Source organism: Harpia harpyja, chromosome 5 (genome assembly GCF_026419915.1).
Source record: "Harpia harpyja isolate bHarHar1 chromosome 5, bHarHar1 primary haplotype, whole genome shotgun sequence".
NCBI lineage: Eukaryota > Metazoa > Chordata > Aves > Accipitriformes > Accipitridae > Harpia > Harpia harpyja.
Window position 1 is genome coordinate 38,787,139 of NC_068944.1, and position 26,174 is coordinate 38,813,312.

Here is a 26,174-nt window from a genome sequence, read left to right on the forward strand (position 1 = left end):
CAGAGTAGGAAGCGTGGGCAGGAAGCGGTGGTCGGGAGGGGGCAGCGACAGGCGAAGCTGAGCTGATGGAGTGGTGCTGAGCGGTGGGAGCAGAGAGGAAACGGCCCACGCCTGTGTTAAGATGGGGACAGAGTCTAGGGACTCACCCCACCTCTCCTGCGCCAGCTGCTTGAGTCACCTGCCTCTTGATCCCTTCCCAGACGTAGCCGTTTGGCACAGTGGTGCCCGTTACTGCTCTGCACGCTGCTTCGGGGTGCACCTTTTGTGTCACCGTGCTGTGGGCAGACAGTCCACTAACAGCTTCCCAGCATAGTTGTGTGAGCTGAAGAACTCTCAATATCTAATCTGCTTAAAAAAAATAATCCATGCAAGTAAAGGTGGCTGAGGTCTGGGATACAGAACCTTGGCTCCTTCCTGCTCCATCTGCATGCCTGATCATTTGGTGAACTGGCTTATCTGGCCAAGTCATGTTCCTGGCATCTCTTCACTGTGCGACCACAAGATCACCCAAGCTGGTGCTGTGGGAGTGGGGATGCTTGGTGTGAGAAAATGGGGATAGCCTCTTCCTCTGGCAGTGAGCTTTCAGGCCCTTTAATACGCTTACACAGCTCAAGTTTCTGTAGCACTTGCCCTGAATAACCAGCACTTGAGTCCTCCCTCAGATTTTGATAAATTAAAACTTCCGTTAGAATTCAAAGCTTTGTCTTGTTTTATTGAATTAGTGGCAGGTTACATTCCAAGTTCTCCCAAATTTTTTTTAACTCTCACCTTTTGTTCCCTTTTTCACACAAATATAAATGACTGATTTGATTTCAGAGGTGTGTTTTCCTTTTTAGAAAAGAAGGACTTTTTTCCTCTTCCAACTGAAGTATTTGCAGCTATTTTGTTATTGAAGAGATGAAAGAACACCCCCTTTCTAGCAAAGAGAGCTTGGCACAGTTTCGTTAGATGTGTGTCATGTGCATTGAAATGAGGGAAGATGCCTCCAGTATCTGTCAATGAATTGTTTTCCTTGAGCACTGAATGGAATTTCTTTTCTTCAACATAGAGAATCATTTAAAAGCTAGAAATAAAAGTCGGATTAATTTCTTAGTCTTTTTGAGAAAACAGAACTGGGAGATGGGATGGCTTAGTGATCCGAGTGTGGGTTTGATTTATGAACTCTGGAACCAGCATTCTTTCTGATTTTACTGACCTTGATATCCTGATCACCTATTTAGTCAGAATTTTCTTAGTAACTGGGCAAGGTTGGTAATGGTGTTACCCCTGTTTATGAAGAGGAACATATAGATGATGGGCATAAAGATTGTTATTCAAAACCCAAATTCATAAAACTCCCCAATTCCAATTCTTACTCAGGTATCTGTTACTCTAAAACATGCCATCTCCCTGCTCTCCTTGTTCCTCCTTCCAGTATTGTTCTTGCTTAAGGGTGCAGCTCAAGAAGACGGACATGATCAGTCTAACAGTTCAAAGCAGGAAATCCCACTTCTTCTGTAGGAATTTGGTAATTGTAGAGGTTAACCTGAGAGTAGTGCAGGTATACAAGATGTGGAAGAAAAAGAAGTGGATCTCTCTCTGATCTTCCACTGTTGGGTTGGGAGGAATCCTTGTTTCTTTGCTTCTGTTGTTTCACCACCTGTTCATCCCTGAATCAGTACTGAGGGTCTGGATTCAACTCTTTCCTGTACTCCTCCTTAGCAGTTTTATTGTGTTAGCCTAGTTTAGGAGACAGCAGCTTATGTATTACACTGGACAAGCACAAAAATTAAGAACAACTGGGAGTGGGTTCATATTGCATGGGTTGCTGCTGTAGAAATTAAACGTCAAGAAACGTTAACTTCTGGAGCTTGGCAGGTTTCTATGGAGTATTATTAACCTTTTAATTTTGGAAAATTGCAAGTATTTGTCTTCAAGAGTGCAACACTTACTCTTCAGTATTCAGCACCAAATGTGTCTTTGCTATATTGATATAACATGTTGTAGGGAGTGCCAAACACTTAAGTTTCCTCTTTCATTTGTTTTTTTTTTTATATTTTGTTAAACTCTTGTTATTTTAATCAGAGAGGAAATTTTCATATGTAACACAAGAGTTCCCGAAAGGAAGGTATACCCACCTACAATAGAATTCTTTCTTAAAACAGACTGAATAATTTAATCAGTTGAATCAGAAAAACATTAGTCAATTTTAATTGTGCTAATTAAATTGTGTTTTGTTATGTCTCTAACTCCTACAACCAAAAGAACATAATGGCCACAGTAACTGAGAAGTTAATACTTCTAGATTTTTTGATTTAGTGTTCTTGTAAGAAAAGACAGAGGGGACTCATAACAAGCTTCATAACAAACTTCCTACTATCCAGTAGTCAATATGAACTCTGGTTTTTTTTCTCTCTCCTTTTACATCTCCTTTCTCTCCAGATGGCCCTCCATCCACTTGCATTCTGGTACTTCATATCTTTTTTGGCCCTGCAAGACTCTGATAACTGTGATAATACTGTAATTTTCCTTACATGTGAGAGTTGAATGATACGAAGTGCTTTATTTTATTTTTGGAAGAAATCTTTCTGTACCAGCCAATTGTTGCTAAATATAGTGGGAGGCTTATAATATGCAGTGCCTGTTTGAATTTAAAGTGACACCTTACCATAAAAATTTGACATCACAGTTTACTTGTACAACTGTATATGAAATACGTAGTCATTAAAACTAGTCTAAAACTTTGGGCTTTATAGTTGTTACTCATATCTCAGTTTCTTAATGGAATATTGCAAATGTTTACTGGGGCAAGCATCATCAGTTGTGCACATAGGGATAAATACCTACAGTACTGGAAGACTACTTAGTTCCAAGTCTTTTTCTCTGCTAGCCTCCTTTGAAATGCTAAGGCATTAGGCTGGGATTCAGGGAATTTTTGCTGTCTGACACAGGTTGCTTGTTTCGTGTTTGCATTGCCAGCATTGCTGTCGGGTGTGCTTGAGAGGTGCTCCTTTGCAGTAGTGGCAAGCAGGGGACGGCAGAGCAGTCAAAAAACATAACTCAGAAACTGTTAGTGGCAATGAGGGCTAAGTTATAAAGGGTCGCTTTAGACACAGCTCTCCAGTTATAATATAATGTTACAATATAAAACAAAATTTAGACCCGATATTGCTGTAGGCACATCTGATTTAAGACCTATGTGTAGTGATTTTTACATTTTACTATAGGTTGCGTAAAGAATGGCTGGAGGTAGTACACTAAAGATATCTGCACTAAAGATAAGGTATTTAATGTTTCGCAGAACAATGTTAATCAAAGTGGCTGGAGAACTAAAGTATGATTTAGACATTATAATTAAGAGTTATTTCAATTGGTACTGCTAAGTGTGGTGTTTGTCCACAGAAAACTAGGTGCTGGTTTTAGCTGGATTTTTTTATTTTCTTTTTTTCTGCCCCTCCCCCCCCTCCCCCATCCCCTCCAGTTCTAATGACACTTTCTGATTTAATTGTTAGTTTAGTTCAATTACTAGAGGAGCTGGGAAAAGGCCTACCTGTGAGGTGCCATAGATAACATACTCAAAGGCTTTTTTCATTTGTTGCTGTGACTAAAGAACTAGAGCTTGAGAAGTATCTTGGGTTCTTTGACATAAATGGATCTTGGGCAGCATATATAACATCAAAGGATTTTTAAGAAGTCTGTGATTTCAAGCCTACTTTGTCATGATGAAGTTAATAAAATACTGCAAAGGAAAGGCCATTTGGAGAACTGCTGTTTTCCCACCCCAAGAGAAAAATAGAATTGATTACTGACGATCTCTTTTGGTTTTGTATCTCATGTCTATCCATTAAGATTTCTTTGAGTTGGTGGTTTCAACCTGTGCTCTGTATACCTCTGAAGTCCCCTGCAGAATGCTTTAAGTGGCCTGGGAAAGGTGATTAAGGAGAGCAAGTTTGTATGCTAAGCAACAATATGTGTATGGGAAGTTTTTAAAGAGAATTACATCTCCTCTACTAGAGGCTTACAGATTAAAAAATAAAAACAATGGGAAAAAAATTTGACAGAACAGAGTTCTGTGTTGTAATGTAGATCTTACTTCAGATGGGGTCTGCTCAGGCTGGTGTCTGAAATGGCAGTGGTTACACCTCAGTATAAAGCAAAGTATATTGGGACCAGTACTGTTTAATATCTTCATGAGTGACATAGACAGTGGGATTGAGTGCACCCTCAGCAAGTTTGCAGATGACACCAAGCTGAGTGGTATGGTTGACATGCCTGATGGTCGGGATGCCATCCAGAGGGACCTGGACAAGCTGAAGAATCGGGCCCGTGTGAATCTGGTGAGGTTCAGCAAGGCCAAGTGCAAGGTCCTGCACATGGGTCGGGGCAACCCCCGGTATCAATACAGGCTGGGGGATGCAGGGATTGAGGGCGGCCCTGTGGAGAGGGACTTGGGGGTAATGATGGATGCAGAACTGGACATGAGCCAGCAAGGTGCACTCACAGCCCAGCAAGCCAACCATATCCTGGCCTATATCAAAAGAAGCGTGGCCAGCAGGTCGAGGGAGGTGATTCTGCCCCTCTACTCTGCTCTGGTGAGACCCCACCTGGAGTGCTGTGTCCAGCTCTGGAGTCCTCAGCACAGGAAAGACATGGACCTGTTGGAGCGAGTCTAGCGGAGGGCCACAAAGATGATCAGAGAGCTGGAACACCTCTCCTGTGAAGACAGGCTGAGAGAGTTGGGGTTGTTCAGCCTGGAGAAGAGGAGGCTCTGGGGAGACCTTATTGCGGCCTTTCAGTACTTGGGCTCATAAGAAAGATGGGGACAAACTTTTTAGCAGGGCCTGTAGTGACAGGACAAGGGGTAATGGTTTTAAAGTAAAAGAGGGTGGATTCAAACTAGATAGAGGGAAGAAATTTTTTACAGTGAGGGTGGTGAGGCACTGGAACAGGTTGCCCAGAGAGGTGGTAGATGCCCCATCCCTGGAAACATTTGAGATCAGCTTGTATAGGGCTCTAAGCAACCTGATCTAGTTGAGGATGTCCCTGCTCATTGCAGAGGAGTTGTACTAGATGATCTTTAAAGGTCCCTTCCAACCCAAACCATTCTATGATCTCTTCAGGGGGGTGTCCCAATGGTGAGTTCTGTGTTGGCTGATCAGGACGGTGTATCCTCAGCTCACCTGGAAGTAATGGATTGTATGGTGCCACCTTTTTGGAAACGACATGGAAAGACTGAAGAGAATGTATACTAAAAATGCTTGTTGTATTTGTCTTTGGATTGAAGGGAACTGGGCATAACTGAGTCTTTCTGTGGAGCTGCAAATCTCGTAGTGGAAAGTGGCAGCATGAAACCACAGTTACCCGAGTTGTTTGGCTTACTAATACTAACCTGTCAGCTAGAAAGAGATGGCTTTAGCCTGTGATACGTACCCTCCATGTCTGTTAACTTCTTCCATTGGAGAACCTTTGAGTAATTTGAGTCAGTGGGAATACACTGGTGGGGCAGGCAAACCCGATCACTGTTTCCATTTCACAGAGTGGAAATGTACAGCCCGGTAAGGCGCCTGGGGTTACGCAGGCGGCCACAAACCTCCTCCCTCTTCCGTCCCCGCCACCGCTGCCTGGTGCTCCCCTTCCTTGAGAAGAGTTAACACTGCTTGTTCCTCAGCTCCTGCACGCTTTCTTGAATGCCAGCTTGACTTCTACTGTGCATTTGTATGTCCTCAGAAAGGCAAAAAGCCTTTGGGTGTAGTCTTCTGTTCTGCTTTGTCTTTTTAGTATATCCAGAATAAGCACTGCAGCTTTGGAAAGTAACTTTCTGCATTTAAAGGACTTATACTAACTATGTCTAATTGGATAATCAAAAATTCTCGTGCAGAACTGAGGACTAATATGTAAAAGGAGCATTAGCTGTGCACATGAAAATACCTACCTTCAATCCTAGAAAACCACCGAGTTATTTTTTGCAAGTCACAAACATAGAATTATTGAAATCTTGATCAGTGTATTTTCCTTTTAACTCGGGAACATGTTCTCTGAGTTGTAGATGCTGAAGAAGTAGATGCTTGTATTCATAAGTAAAGCAAAGAAAACATTGTGGGTGGGAAGTGTATATTATACAGGAAAGCCTGGGCTGCAAGCAGCTGAAGTATGATCTGCAGGTTGTCTTGCTCTTTCAGTGATTAACTGCTTAAGTCTGATATACTTACTAGTAGGTGTAAAAGATAAAAACTCTTGCTCCTCTGCATCTCTTCTAAGTGTCTCTACACCAACTGTACAAACTTACCTCAGAACAAAGCATTCCTGTGAACTACCTAATTGCCTCAATGGGTGGGGATGGGAGAAGGGGTTTACATTGTTAATTAACTGGTATGGAGAGCTGTCAAAGCAGGCCGGGGGCTTCTAGTCTGGGAGCTCTGGGATAATTTCTATCGAAAACAATTCGGTTTTCTGAGGGAAGAATTTGTTCTACCTTCATTTATCCTCATTGATTCAGATCACTTGTGTTAGGGATGTTGCGTGTAGGAAGCTCTTGAGGAAGAACAAGTTTTCCAACACATTAGAAAGAAGTGAAGTTCTCTCAAGAGCCTTTTTAGTTGCAGTATTCCTGTTGCAAGTTAAGACAGATGCCCAACAACAACTCGGTAGCAGCATTTCCTGCACTAACCTGCTCCTTACAAGTATATCACTAATACTTAAATAATGTAACTGTGTAAATGAACAACTGATTGCCAGTAATTTCACAAATGGCTTACTTCTACTTTTCTCAAATCTCTATCATCTAGAGTACCTAAAAAAGAAAAATTACTTCTGCATTGTTTTGGGAAAATTGTCCAAACCAGGGAATAGAAAAGCTATTGTAAAAGGACACTGGGACTGTGGCATTTTTATTTAAAAAGTAACCCTTTCTGTTTTAAACAGCACTGTTGCATTTTGTATGACATTCATGATATGAATGGAGACAATTTCTAGTCAAAGGACAGTGTTACAAACACAAACATTTGAAATCACAGAGGTTTTCTGTGGGGTATCTGAGTAGTCACGTTCATAGCTGTGATGATTTGAGGATGTGAGTGAAGTAAGGCTTATAAAAGAGGTAATACTTAAGGGTTTTTTTCTGACTGTATTGACCAGTGTAATTATAAAAACTTTTTGGGTAACCCCCCCCTTTTTTTCAGGTTTGAAGGTAAACTTCTGTGACGAGAAACTTGGCTTACCAGCCCTATTAGTCTGCTTAATAGAGATTTCCCTCCCCTAGGAAATTAAACATAAATGGTTGTTCTAAGCATATTTAACTCATTTCTGAACTAGTATGTTCAGTGTTTGTCATATTCCAAATAACATTTGTTAAAATACATTTATTTTTTAATCTAAACAAGATTTTGCTGTTGATTTTTGCTGTCACCATTTATTAGGAGCAAAGTACTTGTAAAGATTGTCTGGGCCATTGAGTTGAGCCTCCAGCTGTCACATGTGCCATCTTATGAACTACTTTTCATAACCTTATCAAACTTCAATTTAAAGAGCACTTGCCTTTTGCTCCCAGTACTCCTTTTTTAAAAAATTCTTACCCAAATCAGATTACTCTGAATGTTGGAACAGGCATCTGACTTTCTGTCCTAAATTTATTAGTCACTGATTTTATACCCAATTTGCTCTCGTGCCAATTTTACCCATCTTAATTCTTTTATTTCCTGTATTAGAATCTGCTGATGTTTTCATAAATATCAATCTATCTAAAGTAAGTTAAATTCCCATTAGACTTCTCCTTCAAGATAATCCATACCTGTGTCTGAGGTTTAATTGTTGATGTGGATGATCAGAATTTTGTACAATACTGTACTATGGCACGAACACTTCCCTGGGTTTACTGGGAACCGTCTTGAGAGGCACTTCAAGATTTTCATTTTCTTTTTCTCATTGTACATTGCAATAGTTGTTTATAGACATCCTATGGTTAAGTACAAATTAATTTAGTCTTCAGCTACACAGTCTTACCTTGTTTTATGTAAACATAAATGAATACCAAAAATCCGGGTAATAACATAGCACAAAAATTGCAAGTACTGAAGTATTCCAAGTTTGGAAGAGCATATGAAATGCTGGTTAAATTTGTGAGGGCTTTACACTGATGGGCTTAAATTTCTTTGATAGTGTTTTGAAGTTGTGAGGTGTCCACAAATTGCAGAGCATCTCATTTAAAACTAGGATTCTGAGTAAGCACAAGCTGCTCTACTGCTGCTAGAATTGCAGCTGCGTAATGCTTAAAAGACACCTTCCTTTGCAACAACATTTAAAAATACTAATTCCTGTTACTCATCTGCGATCCTCTTCCCACAGCTTGAGCTCAGGGCTATAATGGAACCTATTATAGGCAAAAGGTCTATGACTCAGCCATTGAGCCATGCAAACTCTTGGCTTCTTTAATTGGCACCATTAAATCTTTAGTAGTTTTTCTCTCATAAAATAGGTATCATTGGTGTAAAATGCATTACTGCTGAAGATATATTGTATCTTTTGCCCTCTGATTTCCATGAGTTGATGAACTATAGGTGTTTAAAGGCTGGTTAATCAGAGAGTTTTCTAGAATTACTGCTTTTCCATAACTATTTAGGAGTATATCTAAAACAAAATGTAAGAAAGCCATCGCACAAGTCATTATGTTTTCAGGTTGTTACCCTTTTCTATTTAGAGACAGGAGAGAAAAGAAAAACTTGCCCTTGCATCATGTTTTGGTTTATCTTCATAGAACTTATTTAACCTGAGGACTGGGTATCTTCTACGTGGCAGGATGGAAAATGTTAATTCTTGAGTATGTAACCAGGGTAGAACCTGCGTTATTTAGCTGATGATTTTTTTCTGTTGCAGGTTGGTTTGGGGCTTTGGTTTTGGTTTTTTTTTTTATATACTGGAAAGTGAACATGGCAACAGCTGTAGTTTGGGAAGGGGGTCAGACATGAGTAGAGGAAATTCAAAGAACACTGGAAGTTACATGTTTGAATACATAGGTATATATTTGTAAATATATGCATGTAAGAAAAATCAGTAGGTTTTAACTCTTCTTTTGTTATCTCCCCACATACTTAATATGTAACACCTTAGAGCTTTTAAGTATTTATATTGCTGTAAGCATCAATGCCTCTGAAAGAGGGGTGTGATGAGGACATCCAGAAAACTGTAATTGTTCATTACCATCTGCAGAGTCTGCTTTGTTTGTTTCTACAGTTGTCAAGAAGTCTTTGGTTCTTATGTTTGTATATACTTTGTCTGTTGAAAGTAAGTATCAAGAAACAACAAAGTTAGTTGTAGAAAATGTTAAACTGTGTAATTTAATACACATATTTTAAGTGATTGTGCTTACAGAATTATAGCAAGCTGCAAAGTTGGAGGTTAAGAGAGATCGAAAGTAGGACTGTCACTGCACGGTCCTTGTGCCTATGAAGTAGGATGTAATCTGTATATGAAACTGTGTTTTTGCTGTTCCCTTTTTCTACCCGCAGAAGATCATCTTTGATATAAGTAGCTGTTTAATCTGTTTGGTTTTATTATTTGAGGTATGGCCTGATAATTTATTTACTGTATATTATCCAGTAAACCCAATCTTGAATGTCCTTGAATCTCATGAAACAGACTGACTTTTCCTACAAACGCTGTCTCTCTTTATATTATGATAAAGAATTAATAGCTAAATGAGCTTTTTTTTAATGGTAATTTTAATCATAACACAGAAAAACCTCAATAATGACCAATTTATTAATCTTCTAAACTCTCCTACAATGTGTGTTCTCAATTTTACATACGAGGAAACCGGGACAGAGGGACAGGGAGTTGCCTGAGGCTAGAGTGATAGACATGGGATTTGGGGCTTTTTAGTGTGCATTATCCTGGGCTGTATTGCGCTAATGCTGAAGCCAGTAGTTATCCAACTAGGTACTGTCTTGCAGTCATGGTTGGGCACTTCTCAAAGAAGAGGATCCATGGCAAGTCCTTTGCTGGAGATCCACGTTATAAAGAAATGAGTAATTTAAAGGGAAAAATGTAATTTAAAAGAAAAAAAACCAAAACAAACCATCCTTCTGGAAAAAAAATAGAAAAGTATCACAGTGAGGTGAGGCTGGTGGAAAAAGGACAGTAAATAACCTTGCCTGACGTTCACTGCTTTCATTACAGACCATCTCCTTACAGTCTTTCCCTTTTCTGTACTTAAGTTTTCAAGGTAACATGAGTCTTCTCTTCAGGATAATATCTTAGTCATTCAGATCTGATTTAATCTAGGAGTCTCATCCATCCTGTAAGCTGAATGAGGCAGCAATTCTGGAAGTAACTAGGGAGGAGTCACCCTGTATATTAGAGATATTATTGTAAAAAGTAAAGTACCAGGAAGTAGAATTTGTTTCATAAGTGGTGCTAACGACATTTATTCTTTGTTTTCAAGTATTTGAAATACTTAACAATGTAGACTGCCATTTAAAAAAAGAAAAATATGTTTATAATTTATAATAGCTTTTCTTATGGTTACAGTGAACTTTAAGTATTCTTTTCCCAGGACAACATTGCGTGTTTACTATTTCGCTTGCAGGGTGACTCATTTGGTCAATGTCTGAAGAAAGCTTTTGAATTTCTGCTGGACAAGAACAGTTTAATGTTGGATAAAAATGGTTTAGAAAAGTCACCCCAGCTTATTAGGGACAGCTAATAGAAGTAAAAGTGGTAGTGGGATTTTGGAGTTTCTTTTTCTCTTGTTATGTGGAACTTCCTTGTGACTAAGGAAATGGCATTTAGAATGTCAAAACAAAATGTTAACTTTTAAATTATTTTAAATTGTCAGTCTCCTAGTACTAACTCTGCTTACCTGGACTGTGAGATTGTGTGCTGGTTTTGGCTGGGGTAGAGTTAATTTTCTTCATAGTAGCTAGTATGGGGTTCTGTTTTGGATTTGTGCTGAAAACAGCGTTGATAATGCTGAGATGTTTTCCTTACTGCTGAGCAGTGCTTACACAGCATCAAGGCCTTTTTTGCTTCTCACCTCACCCCACCAGCAAGGAGGCTGGGGGGGCACAAGGAGTTGGGAGGGGACACAGCTGGGACAGCTGACCCCAAGTGACCGAAGGGATATTCCAGACCATATGAAGTTATGCTGCTTTCTAGGGACAGGAGTAAAAACTCAGGGGTTCGAGTCCTTTGTTGCATCTGTTGAAATCTTGAACATCTAAGGCCATTGCCCTTTTCTTGAGCTATTAGAATGTGATATATATTCATACCTTTGGGAAAACTTGCTTTTTTCATGAGGGCTTGCAGATAGGAAAAGTGATAGAGTTCTCAGTAAAGGCTCTCTATGAATTGCATCTTCTTTTCACCAGCCTCGTAATCTGATGCATGTTTGTCATTAAACTGTCGATTGATACATTTTTTGATATGTGCAGGCTTCTTAAACATGCATGTTTAGCAAGTCTAGAATCGGATGGGGGGAACTTTTAAAACAAAAAGTTGGGCTTTTGTTTTCCTAGGTATATATATGGAGGGGTTAGGTAAGTGATAGAGAAGTTATATCTTCCCTAAAGTCTTCCTAATGTATTGGAACAAACACCATATGCTAATAAATATAATTGCCTAAAATACATTTGAAAGCATGTTGCTAGTTGTTTCTCTATCTTACTGTTTTATGAATGTATGAAGTAAAGACCTTTGGTTGCTGCCCTTATTCATTTCTACGAGACAGGGCTTGGTGAGCAGCTGAGATCGCCAGCCTGTCTCCTGAGCGCCGGCTTTCCTGAGAAGTGGGCTAGAACCATTGAAGACCCTGGTATTAGAGTGCCCTCAGAAGAGTGGTGAGAGGCTGCCTTCGGGCAGGTGTGCATGGCAAAACAGAGCGTGGCTTACCATGAGAAGGCCAAAAAGAACTGGCTATGACTAGTGTCTCTAAGGCTTCCTGAGGCTGGTAGGGAGAGACTGGAAGATAACCAAGCCCAGAAGAAAGGACATGATGGTGCACGTACACAAGTGTGGCATGTAGTCATGGAGATGAAGTGTATAAAGCTGAGTTTGAAGACTTTCTGGCACAGGCATGATGTAAAAAAATACGTAGGCATGCAGTGGTGCCAAGTAAATAGATTGGGGCAATGCACACATATATCCACGCTGCTCCCATCTGCTCATCTCTGCTCCTAGTGTACCTCCTTACAGTCTTTATTGCAGTTTGGTCCTTTTGATTCATTGTTGAAAAGTATTTTGTATTGTCCTTACAAGCAACAGACTAGGGCTCACAGGATGTCTGTCAAAAAGGTGGTATTTCTGAAGCTTGTATTTACTTGATCCTTAGGCGCTGCAGAGCAGGCAGAAGAAATAGAAATTTCCTCGCCTGATAGTCTTTGGCTTCATCTAGGAAAAAAACCAAACCTCAAACATGCTGCCTTTCTTTCTGTTGTTGTTCTCCCTTCCTTAGATTAAAGTGCAATTTATTTGATGTAAAGTATGAGAAGAGAAAGGGTACTTTATCTGAATTCAGATAGCATACTTTATTAGAGGTTTTGCAAATCAGAAAAGAGGTATCGCTTCTGAATTTACATCTATACCTTATATTTTTATGGTTTTTAGTAGTATGTATCTCTTATGTAAGCATATAAGACATGTGTCTTACTACCTTTCACCTTATAGTTTTTTTTATATATATAGCCTGTTAATAAGTTTTCCTGTTAACTCTTTTCAGGGTTAGAAGAGGTGGGGGGAAAAAGTACCAGAATAGAAATGCTTTTGCTGTTGTATCGTGTAATGCTTTTGCTGTTACTGCTGCAAGCAGCAATGAAAGCACAGATGGAACTTTTTTGGTTCTCTGCGGTCAGAAGCAGCAACGTTTGCACCACGTATGCTGGTCTTTGATTTTTCTCCTAAACGTGATGCCATTTGCTCTGTGTCACTGTGATTTAGATTTAGTAACAGTAGAGAAACGTATTGATAGAAGTAGATGTGAGCTAATTAAGGTTCCTCTTAAAATGGTTCTCTGAGTGACTTTAAGTCTTCTGTAGAAAACCAAAATTTTAGGGGACATTTATCACTTTAATTACTATGGGCAGGCTGTAAGTGCTTAATACACCAAGTCAATCAGGACTGTTTTGTTGGGTTTTCTTTTTCTAGGTAGGGGACAGGGTGTTAAGTGGAAATCATAGTTGGTACCAGAGCGTCATAACCTGTGGTGATGGCAATACAGCGTGATGTAGGAACGGGTTACCCTTCAGAGAGGATGGATCTCTGCGTGTTTGACATTTAGTAACTGAATGGAGGGAATTCTACTGGCGGAGGGAGGAGGCTGCCTGTGCAGGGCAGTACACTTCCCTTCTTCCCTCAGGACCTTGGATTTCATAGCGTGGCCGTGAAACGTGCCCAGGAGAGGGAGGATGTTTGCATTTTACTATTTCAGAGGAACTGCTTCGCTTTCCAAGTGGAGCTGAAGGGCTGTGGGGGAACGTGGAGGCAAGCCCAAGAGCAACCACTCAGCCTGTATATATGATAAAATGTTAGGTTAGTCTTTATAATGCTTATGTATTTAATAATAACAGTTTCAATACTACTGTTTTTGTTGAATATGTGAAGGTGTTTCCTCCCCTATTCTTCCTTTCCTGGAGAAGTTGAAGTATTGTACTAGGTCCTCTAGAAACCATTTCATCCTGACATGTTCTTACTGTGTGACTTCCCTGTCTTGCCTGGAGATGTGCAGCTACCCCACCTTGTTTTAGAGGGGTTGGAAAAGACTAGTGGTAAACTTCCTGGTTATTCTCTTACTCCAAGGAGTTCTCTAGTAAGCACTAGGAATCTAGATAGCTGTGCTTGGGCATAACTTCATAGACGTAACTTCATGGAGAAAATATCTGCATTTTCAAATGCAGGTTCTACTTAGCAGAAGTAAGGCATTAAGAAAAAGATGCTTATGGGCCATTTTACAGTAGGACTCCTGCTGGTCTGCCTGTCACTTTTCCCACCTGTGGTATAGACTGTATAGCATGAACTCTGCAAAACTTTTGTGGTAAAACTCACGTTGGCATGTTTCTGGCACGTCTACTACTTGATAATGGAGCGTACACAGGAGTGAGGTTTCCTTTGACTGTGGCTGTGCAGGGAGGGCAGGCTTGAGGTTGACGAGCTGTCAACATGAGCAATATGGCTTTTGCCAGTAGAATTCGGTACCTAATTGTACCACCCTTCCTATGTGTCTCTGCAGCTAGAGCTAGTAAAAACTTGCCAAAATTGTGAGTCCTTGACCAGTCTACATGGTGATGATGGAGAGTGGAGAGTCTGGCTACTGTTGTGTAATATTTGGGACCTGCCCTGCTTGCAGTAGGAGCAATCCGTATACTGCTGTCAAAGCCAGTATATATTACAAAGGAATCTGTAGCAAAAAAGTATTAATAAAATGTTTGTCTTGTGGACCATCACATCAGCAGTTATGTACAATCCATGTGGTAGCTATTGCACTTTCTTCTGTGGAAAGCTAATTTGGAGCATACATGCTTCATTATCATAGGGGTGGCAGTTGTCTGAGATTATCTGATCGACACTGATGTCAGTTCTGATCAATCGACAGCAACCTAAGAGCTCTCTTATGGGAAAAGTTAGTTGGTTTTGAGCTGTGAACAAACCATCAGCGCTCATTGCACTGGCTGATATTCCATAGGCTTAGTAATATCCCTCACTTTATGTGAGCATGAAACAGTGTTGCTACATATGATTACTGTAAAATATAGTGAGATGTTTGCTTTTTGGATGGCCATATTAGTATCATTCGTATTTTGTAATCTGTGTTACTCCACAGAGTATATGACCAGAAAATAAATAATTCTAATACTGTAGCTGTGCTGAGACTCAATTAAGGAACTCTGTATTTTGTATAGCATGTTTTCATTCTTCCACATAAAGTAATTGGGTGATATTTTCAGCTCCACCAAATCAGCAATGAGTGTACTTTTGCAGTGATGGCTGAGGGCATTAAGATTGGTTTTAATCACTTCCACTCCACTGTTAGGATGCTGCTGGCATCAAAATTCTAGTTGTTATGATTCAGAGTTTTTCTGAAAACTTTGGATCAGCAAGTTTTAACTTTCTAATAGTTGCACCTGTTTCTTAAGGATGGTCTCCATTAGTAGTAACAGAGCAGGAAGACTTAGGATCTTCTCTTCTCTTCTCTTCTCTTCTCTAAGACTTGCTTAAGAAATCAAATGGTATTGCAGCAGCACTTACACTAAAACATGAACATTTTTCATGCTAAGTGATTTTTAATTGTCAAGTTATGTCTCGCTAAGAAGGTGTTAATAGAAATTTTGTTTTCCATACATTTTCATCTGTGTTTTGTAGAAGTATAGTAAGAGATTTAATAAACTACAAGATTCCTGTCGAGTATATTTGCAAAATAGTCTTCTTTCATTCTCATCTGGTGTGTGATGCCTTTCCCTTTATTACAAAGATCACTTGACAACACTTGTTGGTTTATAAATGCAAGTTGTCACTTTGGAACTACGATTTTAGAGGAGTTTCCGAAGTACTGAGACACCAGTTGTTTCTAAACAGCATCATATTGCCCAAAACTTTAAGGTAGTACTAAGTATTTTCATATGGTAAAGTAAAAAAGACATACACAGCTTCAATTCAAGGCAGTAGTTTCACAGAAAAGGGAAGGGATCATCACTCACAATAAAGGAGAAGAAACTGTTTGGTAAAACAGGTTTTGGAAAGGATTATGGGTGTGAGCCATAGTCTTGACGATGTTTCTGGACTTTAGCTACTATAGGAAAAAATCCTGTGCAGCTGTACTGTTGTTGAATGTAGGTACTGGTTGCGATTTCAGAGGTGGTATTTGTTCCTGTTTACTCTGGAGTTTTTACTGATATGTGAGCTTTGCAGACAGACAATGTCTGAAAAGTATTTATGTTCGTCTAGAAAAGCCGAAGTGTGCTTCAGATCGCGGGAGCTCCGAGACAGGCCTATGCTGCAAGTGTTAATGAGACAAGTTGAGAATTGCAGGGACAAAGCAATGTATAGAGACATGACGCGGAAACTTTCCAAATGATTTGTTTTGGAGGATAGTCAAGATGAGTAGTTTGTTCTAAATAATCCAGAGGGATGATGAATCCTTTCATTAACCTTTGAAAGGAAGAATCGTGTAGCAATTTCTACATATAGTGGCTTTTAACACCTTGGGGACTGTGCTATCAGGAAGGATACAAATTCAAAACGAGTGATCTCTGTGGCACTAGGTAGAGCTGCTTCCAGAAGTGATGCTGTAGTCCGTTTTCTGTTTTAAAAGAACTCTCTTTGGTTGCAGGTTGCTGTTTTAACTTTTCCAAAGTGAGGGCGACAATTTAGCAGGACTGCACTTGCTGCAAATGAGAACATTCAGTAATGATTTACCTAATGTGAAATTATCCATTGTATAGGTATTGTATTGGAGAGGTTTGTGTTTTGGAGCCAGTGGGAACTGACTAAGCACGTGCTCTACTGTTACACAACTTAGTTAATAAACCAAAGTTCAAGAAAATTTAAACAAATGTGGTTACCATAGGACTTTTTCAAAATACAGAAAAGACCAGGGAGTCTGGAAATACCCGTCAGGGAAATGAAAGTAGTCCTAGTAAAAAGGAGGGTTTTTTTGGTTGGTGCTGCTGTTTAAATTTCATGAAGTTAGCTGAGTCATGTTGCATACTTTGCTGCTCTTGCTTCATACTTCTTAAAGCTCAATATTGGCTGAAGTTGCTGCTCTGCTAGGGAAGCGACACTCAAGCTACTTTCAGTGCTTAAGTACGGTTGATTCTAGTTCAATCCTTGTTCAAGCAACAGAAAGATTCTCCTCCTTAACCTCCCTCCCTGCCACTAACCCTCACTGGATTAATCCTACATCCTGTCCATCTTGCTACTTCATGTAACAGGACTGGTTGAGACATCTATCTGTGCTGTGGGCTGCAGAGAATGAGCTTAGCTCTAAATGTGTAAGCAGCTGTGAAACGCAGGCAGCTTCATTTTTAATTTTTCAAATCTTGGTGAGACATGTTTGGAAGTTTAAAAATAAGTCTGAATTCCAGAAAAGTGAGATTTTTGCACTCCAGAAACAATTTCACAAGTAGTGTTTTCGTGTGTTATTTGCTCGGATATTGTTGGCTTTTGCTGATAATGCAAAAGCATATTACCGTCCTGGGTAACCTGTTGAGCTGCAAATTATTTTAACTCCTCGGAGTTTCTGAAGAATCTCAGTTTTGCTTTAATAAGCTGCGATCTTTAGTAGGAGTGTCCTGCATTGTGATATTGCATGTTAATAGCATTGATTAACTGTCAAGCAGTGGGAATTGATGAGAAAATGTCCATTGTAAAATTAAATGGTATTACTGAAGACTGTACCATGCTGCTGGTTAGTTAGGTGACTAACCCCAGTAGTTGGTGGTAGGAGTATTAATGTGAGCTCCAGGTTTTTTCACATGATTAAAACAGGCCATCTGTTCTTTGTTAAATGTTTACAAAAACAGCTTTTCTCTAAAAGATTTAAAGAGATGTGGGTCTAGTAAACACACCAATATTTTTGAGCACCTTTTTCACCTTATTTCAAATAATACCAAAAATAATTCTGCTGCAGTATCGAGTAGGGTGAATACCGATTTCTGTTTAATCTTCACTGGTTTCTTTCCTGTGGAAGATTAAATTCTGTACTAACATACTAAATTATGGCTTTGTTATTACTAAAAGCAGCAGGAGAAGCAATTTCTGTGAAGTATGCAGATAAATCTTTCAATTTTGGTAAAAACTTGTAATATACATACTTTTTTAAATTTTGTAAATGGAAAATGGGGTTCTTCCATTAGAAATTGTGACGCTGTAACTAGAGTTAATCCTTTGTAGATTTAAAGTAGAACTATTTGAAATAATTCCCTGTGGTAGGCTTGAACTAATATTTACTAGTGAAAGCCTGTTCTTCCTTTCCCCTCTTAAGAAAGAGCAGACCACTGGTTTGGGGTAAGAAAATGCATCTTTCAAGCTGCTTCTGTTCTCCTCACTAGATTTGTGCTGCTCCTACACAGCTTCACACTAGGGAGCAATGTGGGGTTGTCAGTTAGGGATAAACCGTTTTAGCATATTGCAAAAGTGTAGGCACAGACTTCCTAGAAAAATAAAGTTGATCACACCTATTTCATTGAAAGAGTGCTACAATTTAAAAGGTCAGGTATAAGTGAATTACAAAATGTGCCAAACTGCAAAGGGAGTGGTGTGTGGCAAAAGTAATGTATATTCAAGTAATAGGAAACATAACCAAAGCCTAATTAGGGCAGATTTTGGCTTTTTGTAGCTTAATGTTTTGGGAATTGTGAATGATAGGAAACAAAACCATAGTATTTTAATTTGTATGCTTGGTAATGCACATAACTTTGTACTGTAAATAAAAGGCAGCAAGTTTTGGGGTTTTGTTTTGTTTTTTTTTAATATTTGTTTCATGCATAACACTTAAGTCTAATGTATAGTCTAAGTTGGTTTAGAGCCTGAGAATGATTCTTGTGGATAAGCTTTTTGAGGTAGTAGAAATCTGAATTTTCATAGGATGACATCTTCCAGAGCGAGTTACTGAGTACTACAGTGCGGCAACAATTGCGGCCATTCCCAGTGCTGTACCTTCTGGCCAGACCTTACATTAAAGTTACAAATGTCAAATCATGAAGGGCTGACATTGCTGTTGTGGAGAGTTGGAAAGCTGTCTGCCTTACCTTCAGATTTGCTTATGACTGTGCTGAAAGCTGTTGTTCAGATTTCTAAAACAAACAAGCAAACAAACCAAAAAAGCAACCCACAAGTCTTAGAAAGGAGGCAAGGATTAATTTTTTGAATTAGATTAAAAAGGTAATGAGAATACTCAAGCATGTATAAAATTTCTTATTAATTTCAGTGACACGGTCATAATTGTCACTAATGAAGGTGCAACCTTGAAAATTTTATAGAATTAAATTTACGTGGCATTACTAGATTTCTTGTGGATTTTAATATTTGTTGGCCTGGCTATCTCACATGCTTAAGAGGAAGAAAAATAAGCTACTAATTCTGATTTGTTCTAGAAAGTTGTGCCTTATATGAAAGCTTTTAGATAGTTGTAGAAGTCTCTCTTAATATGGCAAACAAATACTGTAGTGCCAAACACAAGGCACTTGCTTAATACAAATTTTACAAATAATAGAAAGAAAAACTTAGATTTCTTATATGTTAGACACAGCAGGTGAACAGTATTTAAAAAGAGGACTGAGTATTGCAGTGGACAGCTCGGTGAAGACTTTGAGGTCTCTGAAAAACATAGGATGCATGAGATACGAAATGGCAGATAATACAGAAATATATTGACTACCTTGGGAAAATGTAGGTTAAAAGTACTGCTCTGAAAACCTATGGATAAGAAGTACTTACAGGTGATCTGTGTCATATTCCTGTCTTTTCCTACCTAAAAATAAGTGTTAGTACAAGTACATAACGGTCTGAGGTACAGAGAAGATGGTTTTGTTCCGTGTCACAGAACAAATCTGAGGAGACATTCAATTCAGTCAACCAAATTCAAAACCAATTAGAAGATTTTAAAATATCTCTATTTTATGTATTGCATAATTGGACTGCAGAACTCATTGGCACCACTGACTTCCTGGGATCGGCGTTTTCTATACAGATAGCCAGTCTTTGTGAACTTCCCAGCATGAAGGTATGCAAGTGGTATGGTGACTGCAGATTTCTAGAAGAGGTGTTGGTTCATACTTCAGGATACCTAACATGAGATTGCCTTGAGGTGGGGCTGATTGATGTGGTGCTAATGCAGTGGGTGCATCAGGTATCTTAATAAACAGGTGGAGGACGGAAACATGCAGAAGTCACCCTGGAAGTTCTTGGTTAAGCCAAGTAGACCCAGATCTTCAGTCCATCACTCAGGACTTCCCTCTTGTCCTGGAGTCCCTTCCATGAAGAACTGTAGTGTCTAGCTTGTACCGTTCAAACCTTTCCCAAAAAGCAATAAAGAGTTGTCTCCACTTCTTGACAGCCTTGCTCCTTCTGGTGCTTGGGTATCTTCTGAGTATGCGAGTGTATTCAGGGCACAGCAGTTTTTTGCTACTGTGAAGAAATGCTGAAAATAGTTAGGACTGCACTGGTTCAGTTTGTTTACATTTGGAAAACTGTATTAATATATTTGGAAAAATACACATGCATTCACTTTCTCGTGATATTAAAAATTTTATTTCCTAAGTCTTAAGTGCATTGTTTTTTTTAGGTCCAGGCGGCTAAACTATATGTCTGTGTATGCCCATCAGTTCTGCTTATGCTCAGGGGCTGGGTTTTTAGTCATTCGTTTGCACGTTTGCCACTCCTAAGTGCGTGCAGTTTGAATAAAAAGCAGAGAAAAGGAAATGCGAATAACATTACAAAGTTACACAGGCACTGCTATTCCTAGAAGTAAAATTCTGATTTGCTATAAACCTTTCTTCTCCCCAATTCAATGGATCAAACATGAAATTGCTAGACTTCATGACCACAGCTAACGGGGAACTCTTCCACCTACAATCATGCTGACTTAATTTTTAGGGGAGAGAAAAGGAGGAGAAACAGAGGAAGGGTGGGAAAATGGTCTGGCCATATATGCAGTTGTGAGAAAGGCATCAGTATGGTGTCATGCTATTACTTTTCTTCTTGAAAAGCACTGTTATCCTACCTTTATAACCACGAGCAGGCAGTAAGGAGAAGCAGGTTAGAGCTTTGATATGCTGCAAAGTCATGGTAGACCTTAGGCATTTCTTCATTGCAGACTCATAGTTCTTTGTGTAGAACAGAACCATTAAGAGGAAAAGAGTTGCAAATATATCAAATATGTTTGGTCCAGGCACTTGACATTTGTGCAATTATACATAGGTTCACATGTACTTTGTAAGTCTGGTGTAAACCTGATACAGTACACAGACTTTGAAATAGGATGTTTTTGCGGGTTCACAAACACTTAAGGTAGTTCTCTGTCCAATCTGTAGCAGGAACAAATCTGTTTCAATTACAAATAGGGAGCTGTGGATCTTTGACATAAAGTGTAACATTATATTACATTTTAAAGTGGCTTAATCCTTCACATGCTGATCAAAATACCTCCTGTCACAGCTGAACCAATGTAAATTGCCTTGATTCATTTTTTATAAATACAGCCTGTGAATATGCTTTATTTTCCTTTGCATGTCTAGAAACAAACTTTAACAATTTTTTTCCAAGAGGACAAAATTCTAGTGCAACTGAATGATTTGTAACAAGTTATTAGTTCTACTAACAACTGTTTTGAAATACCTCAAATAACCATTGTTTTCCTTTTGCATATATATGTTGAAGACTAAATATTTGCTATACTTCCACTTTATATACAAGCTTTAGAATAATTTTACCCTTGCTATATCAAAAATTTCTGGTCATTTTGCTACTGTCTTAACTGCAGAAAGCTTTGGGTTTTACTGTTTTACAGTATAATGTTTCAGATATGCTACTAGGTTAATCTTCTGCTTAGTATTTTCTCCCTCTGTAACCTCTTGCTCCAAAAGGGCAAAGGTTTAGAAATCAAAGTTGCAAATCTACAATTTTGTTTCTGTTTGTCTCTCTCAGCATTCTCCGTCAGAACCCTTTTTAGAGAAACCAGTGCCGGATATGACTCAGGTTAGTGGACCGAATACCCAGCTAGTGAAGAGCGATGATTATCTGCCGTCAATTGAGCCGCAGCCACAGCAAAAGAAAAAGAAGAAGAAAAACAATCACATTGCTGCAGAAGGTCCCAGTAAAGGTTTTGGTAAGGAAGACTTTCCTGGGGGACTTGACAGCCAGAATCTAAGCAGAAATTCAGTGGATTGCTCTCAAGAAGAGAAGAAGAAGAAGAAAAAGCCCAAGGCAAAGAAAGAACCGAAGGATCCTAAAGAACCCAAGGAAAAGAAGGAACCCAAGACCCCCAAAGTCCCTAAGACCCCTAAAGAGCCAAAGGAAAAGAAAGCAAAAAATACCACACCAAAACCCAAGACCAGCAAAAAGGCTAGGTAAGTCAGGAAACTTCTATGTGCAATCAGAGAAAAACAGTGTGTTTGTGGGATTTCTAGAGCATCTGTGCTAAATGGCGTGGGTGGAGAGGAAATCTTGTTTTGTCGTTTGCCTTCTACCATCTACGACATCATGTTTTTGAGGGACTTGGGCACATTTCTTTTGTTTGGCTTTCCTGTTTATGGCTTCACAGTTATTTTAAACAAGCTGGAAAGGCAGAAGGTTAATTTTTCTTTTCAAGGCATAAAAAATTCTGGATGTGTTAGATTTCAAAACTAACTCTCTTCTAATGGTCATCTGTCCTCGTGTGTGGTTTATGTATTAAGAAATGACATTGCTTCAACATTAATGTAGCTTTGACCAAATCCAGAGATGAAGGCTTAGAGGAAGGTTTGATGATGTTTTTCTCTAAATGAAGAAGTTAGGTACTTAGAGTTGTTACAAGTTGTACAACCCTTACAGACACTATTTTATACTGACACAACCCATGGGCTATAAGCTCTGCTTTTAAAAAGGCATTTTTATATGGATATTGATGTATCCTCACTGTAGGGATTGTATTCATTTTGCTGTTTCATGTAAAGACAAGTTTCCTAGCAGAAAATCTTTGTGGATAGATCAGATGCTTCAACCCTGTTTCTTAACTGTTTTCACTCAGCATTGTGTCCCTTTATCAGGATAGGCTTAAAATGCTACAGAGTAGTATAAGAACAAACTGCCGTTACACATGAGTAAATACGTCATAGATAATAACACAGACTCTTTCCTTGACCCTCAACTCCCTAAACACCATGATTATAAATGCCTACTTGAAAGAAAACTGAAGAGGAAAAAGACGTTAAAGCTCAATTTTTTTTTTATTTGTACCTAGAATTTCTTACAACTGTTCTGAATTTGTTCCAAACATCTGAATCTGTTTTTCGAGATGTGGCTAGCGTTATAAAATATAACTTCCAGATGGAAGCACAGCCAGACTTGGTTAATCCAAATCAGTTTGCAAAATCCATTTGTATTAGGGTTTAAAAATTGCAGTTAATGAATCAGCTTTGCACATATTCCCCAAGACTGACTATTGGTTAGGTTTGATACAGTTATATGGCTAAATGAGGCATGGACAGTAAGATGTTATTTGTTCCTTTAACAAGAAAGAGAAGTTTCTGTATTAGCTGAGATGATGTTTCCTGAAGAATTTATAAACACTGCCTTGTAAAATCAAATGTTGTCGTGAACAGGTTGTATTAACTGTTCAGTAAATTACAGTTGATTAGCCTATCCCTATTGCAGAAGTTACTTCGGCTGTGTTCCAGACTGTCCCAAGCATGGGGTTCACATACATAGCAATTCACAGCTTAGAAAAACTCTTGAGTTATACATCTCCCAGTATGTGTTTTTGAAACCAAAATACTGTATTAGCTAAGATAACCTTTCTGTTCCATTTACCTATACTCACAGGTTTAGAGGCTGACCAGGCCATATTGCACAGTATTGAGCATCTCCCCGTAATTTTTGCCACTACGAAGTAAAAAGGCTTTTACTGCAGGGCTTCTCAATTAGTGCGTTTTTGCAAGGTCTTGACTACAATGAAGCTTTGTTTAATAAGCAATAGTTAGGAGTCTGCCTCAAAAACATGCATGGGTTCCTGTGGCTGTGCTGGACATCAGACCTCAGAGCTGGCCTGTCCCATCCACTCAATCCTAATATCTCTTTGTGCGTCTTCTCTAAATCTTCGGACATGCCATGCAGATTAAAGGGGCAGTGTTTCTTTGAAGGAACAAATCACTGCTTTCTTAGTTGTATTTGTAGGAGAGTCTTTATCTTCTTTCCCATGCAATGACTCTTGTCCCTGAGTGGCTAGATGACTTACATTATTCTAGTAAGTACTAAGCCCTGTTGTTTTACCTGTGAGAGAAATGTCTTTGGAGCAGCATTAAGGGCATTTGCTCTTCCTTATGGTTACTCAGGGGTGTGGAGAAAGTCCTACTTTTCCCATAATGGGCTTGTGTCTCTGTTACAAAATGCTCTCTTGAAAAGAAGGTTGTTCTCATTTTGTGTTCTTGTCAGCTTCAGTATCAAACTTCTTTGAACTCTGAGACTGTGTTGGGGTGCTGTGCTGCCAAAGATTCTTAAATTGGTGAAAGAAATTTGCGTACTTTGGCAATATCACAGACTGGGGGACCTGTCCAGTGACAAATCATTGAATCAAGTTTTTAAAGAAATCAACAGTCCAAACGTTTAATCATCCAAGCCACAGTATTTCAGCAGCACTAACTCCAGAAAGGAAATATTACAGCAGCTGAGATGAGTGAGATTAGTGCAAGTTAATATAGATTATGGATGATTATGTAGAAGTAAAATATTTTGATAAAGTTAATATCTGGCATGTGTTTACTACTACTGCTTATATTGTTCAGTATTTTGCTTCTCAGCATTGAAGGGAGTAGTGTGGTTTTTAGATTTCTAAATGCTGTGCAAAACCATTAGTTTTCATTCCTGAATCAGCTGATCAGTTTTAATAGGAAAGTTTTGCACTTATGTAAAATTCAGGTAAATTAAGTCAGACATAGAAAATGTATTTATTGAAGAGCAACAGTTTTTTCGATAGAGCATAACAAGTCCATGATAGTTAATTTTGACACAGGCTGTATTAGTGTATTAGAGTATACATGTAGATAAAAAAATCTGGTATTTTAAGTATCATAACCATTTTGAAATTTAATATAGCTCATAATTTAACCCTGTTATTTCAGTTCCAATTTTGACTAACAGTGTAATCCTTTTATTAAACAAACAACAACAAAAAAACCCAAAAACTTTATCCTTCACATCTCCTTCTGTCTTTGGTGTAAGTGTGACAAAATGAGCGGCCTGCCTCACTGAAATGCACCTTCATATGAGGGACAACAGATCGGAGAATGGAAGAAGCTGATTAATTTCATGCTTGTTTGAATTGCATGTCCCATGGGATCTTAAAAAGAAAGAAAACACCCAAATGGGCTGCTAATATGTTATACTGTGTACCTGGTGATTTTGAAAGAAAGATCACACATTAATATTGTACTACTCCAGTTGTGATGGATATTAGCCCAATCCTGCCAATACAGAAAGACGAATACAGTGGTGTCTGGAAAAAAAAACATTTGCAAAACAAATCTATTGTGGACCAAACTAGTTGGGTTTGAAAGCAAAATGTAGGTATACCTAGGAACACAAACAAAGGGTTTTCATTAAATTGTGCGGGTGCTGAGTATTGTGCGGGTGCTGAGTATTGTGCAGGCTCTTAATGTTACGGAGCCAGCTTCAGGCATGTGCAAAGCAGGCAGAGTTTTCCAAAAGTAGATGGACAGGGAAGGGCAAGTAGTCCTACTGAACTGCAAAGTCATGGCTCAGATGTCTGTTCCTCCTGTGCCTGTCCCTGGAGGAGATGAGGACCACCTGTTTGAGAAGATCACGCTGCAGCACAGCTGATATCTCTCCTGCTGCTTCCTATGAAACCCTAGAGAGTAGCCACCGATTACAGTGGGAGAAGTAGTAACTATTTGCAAGGGCCAAATGGCAGCTCTTTGCAGGAGCTCGTCCCTTCTCCCATCTCCTCAAAGCAGTGTGCTGTGCTTTGCAGGGCTGCTCTTATCTGCTTCCTCCCCTCCCTGCGGCAGGGGAAAACTTTTCGTCCTTCCCACACATACAGCAGCAGCCTGGGATGCGGGCTTGGGTGAGCGGCTTGCTGCTCTCAAGGGGAGAGCCGAGCATGAGCGTAGTGAACTCTTCTGGAGGGAGGTGGAGGCAGACTTTTTTGGCGCACAGATACGCTGCTTGCTGTATCGGAAAGGGGATGGCTCCTGGCCGCGGAAGCGGGAAGAGGCTGCTGCGCGGGCAGCACCCTGGGGAGCTGGAGGGCAGGAAGAGAGGTCCCGAGGCGGTGGTGGTACTTTCCACTCCCAAGCTCGCATCGTCCTGAGCGAGGCAGGAAGGGGCTGCCTGTGGGAGAGAACAGGAAACCACGCGAGGTTTCCATGTGTGCGTCCACGGGGGCTGTTCCTGTTCACACCTGTCCTCGTCTCCCTTCTGAAACAGCCCAGCTGCCAGGTAGTTACCTTTGCCTTCGCTGCAGGCAGGCCTTGTGGGCTTCACTGTTACCAAAGCATACTTTT

The 26,174-nt window shown here is 39.5% G+C and overlaps 1 protein-coding gene across 6 annotated transcripts in view; it reads left to right on the top strand.

Annotated features, from left to right (window-relative positions):
• Positions 1-26,174, top strand: part of CHD7 (chromodomain helicase DNA binding protein 7) — a 131,169-nt gene that overhangs the window by 50,250 nt on the left and 54,745 nt on the right. For all 6 annotated transcript variants that reach the window (XM_052787106.1, XM_052787111.1, XM_052787112.1 and 3 more), the window contains one exon: positions 21,604-22,025. In XM_052787106.1, the coding sequence (XP_052643066.1) occupies positions 21,604-22,025 (422 nt within the window). The remainder of the gene's footprint in view (positions 1-21,603; positions 22,026-26,174) is intronic.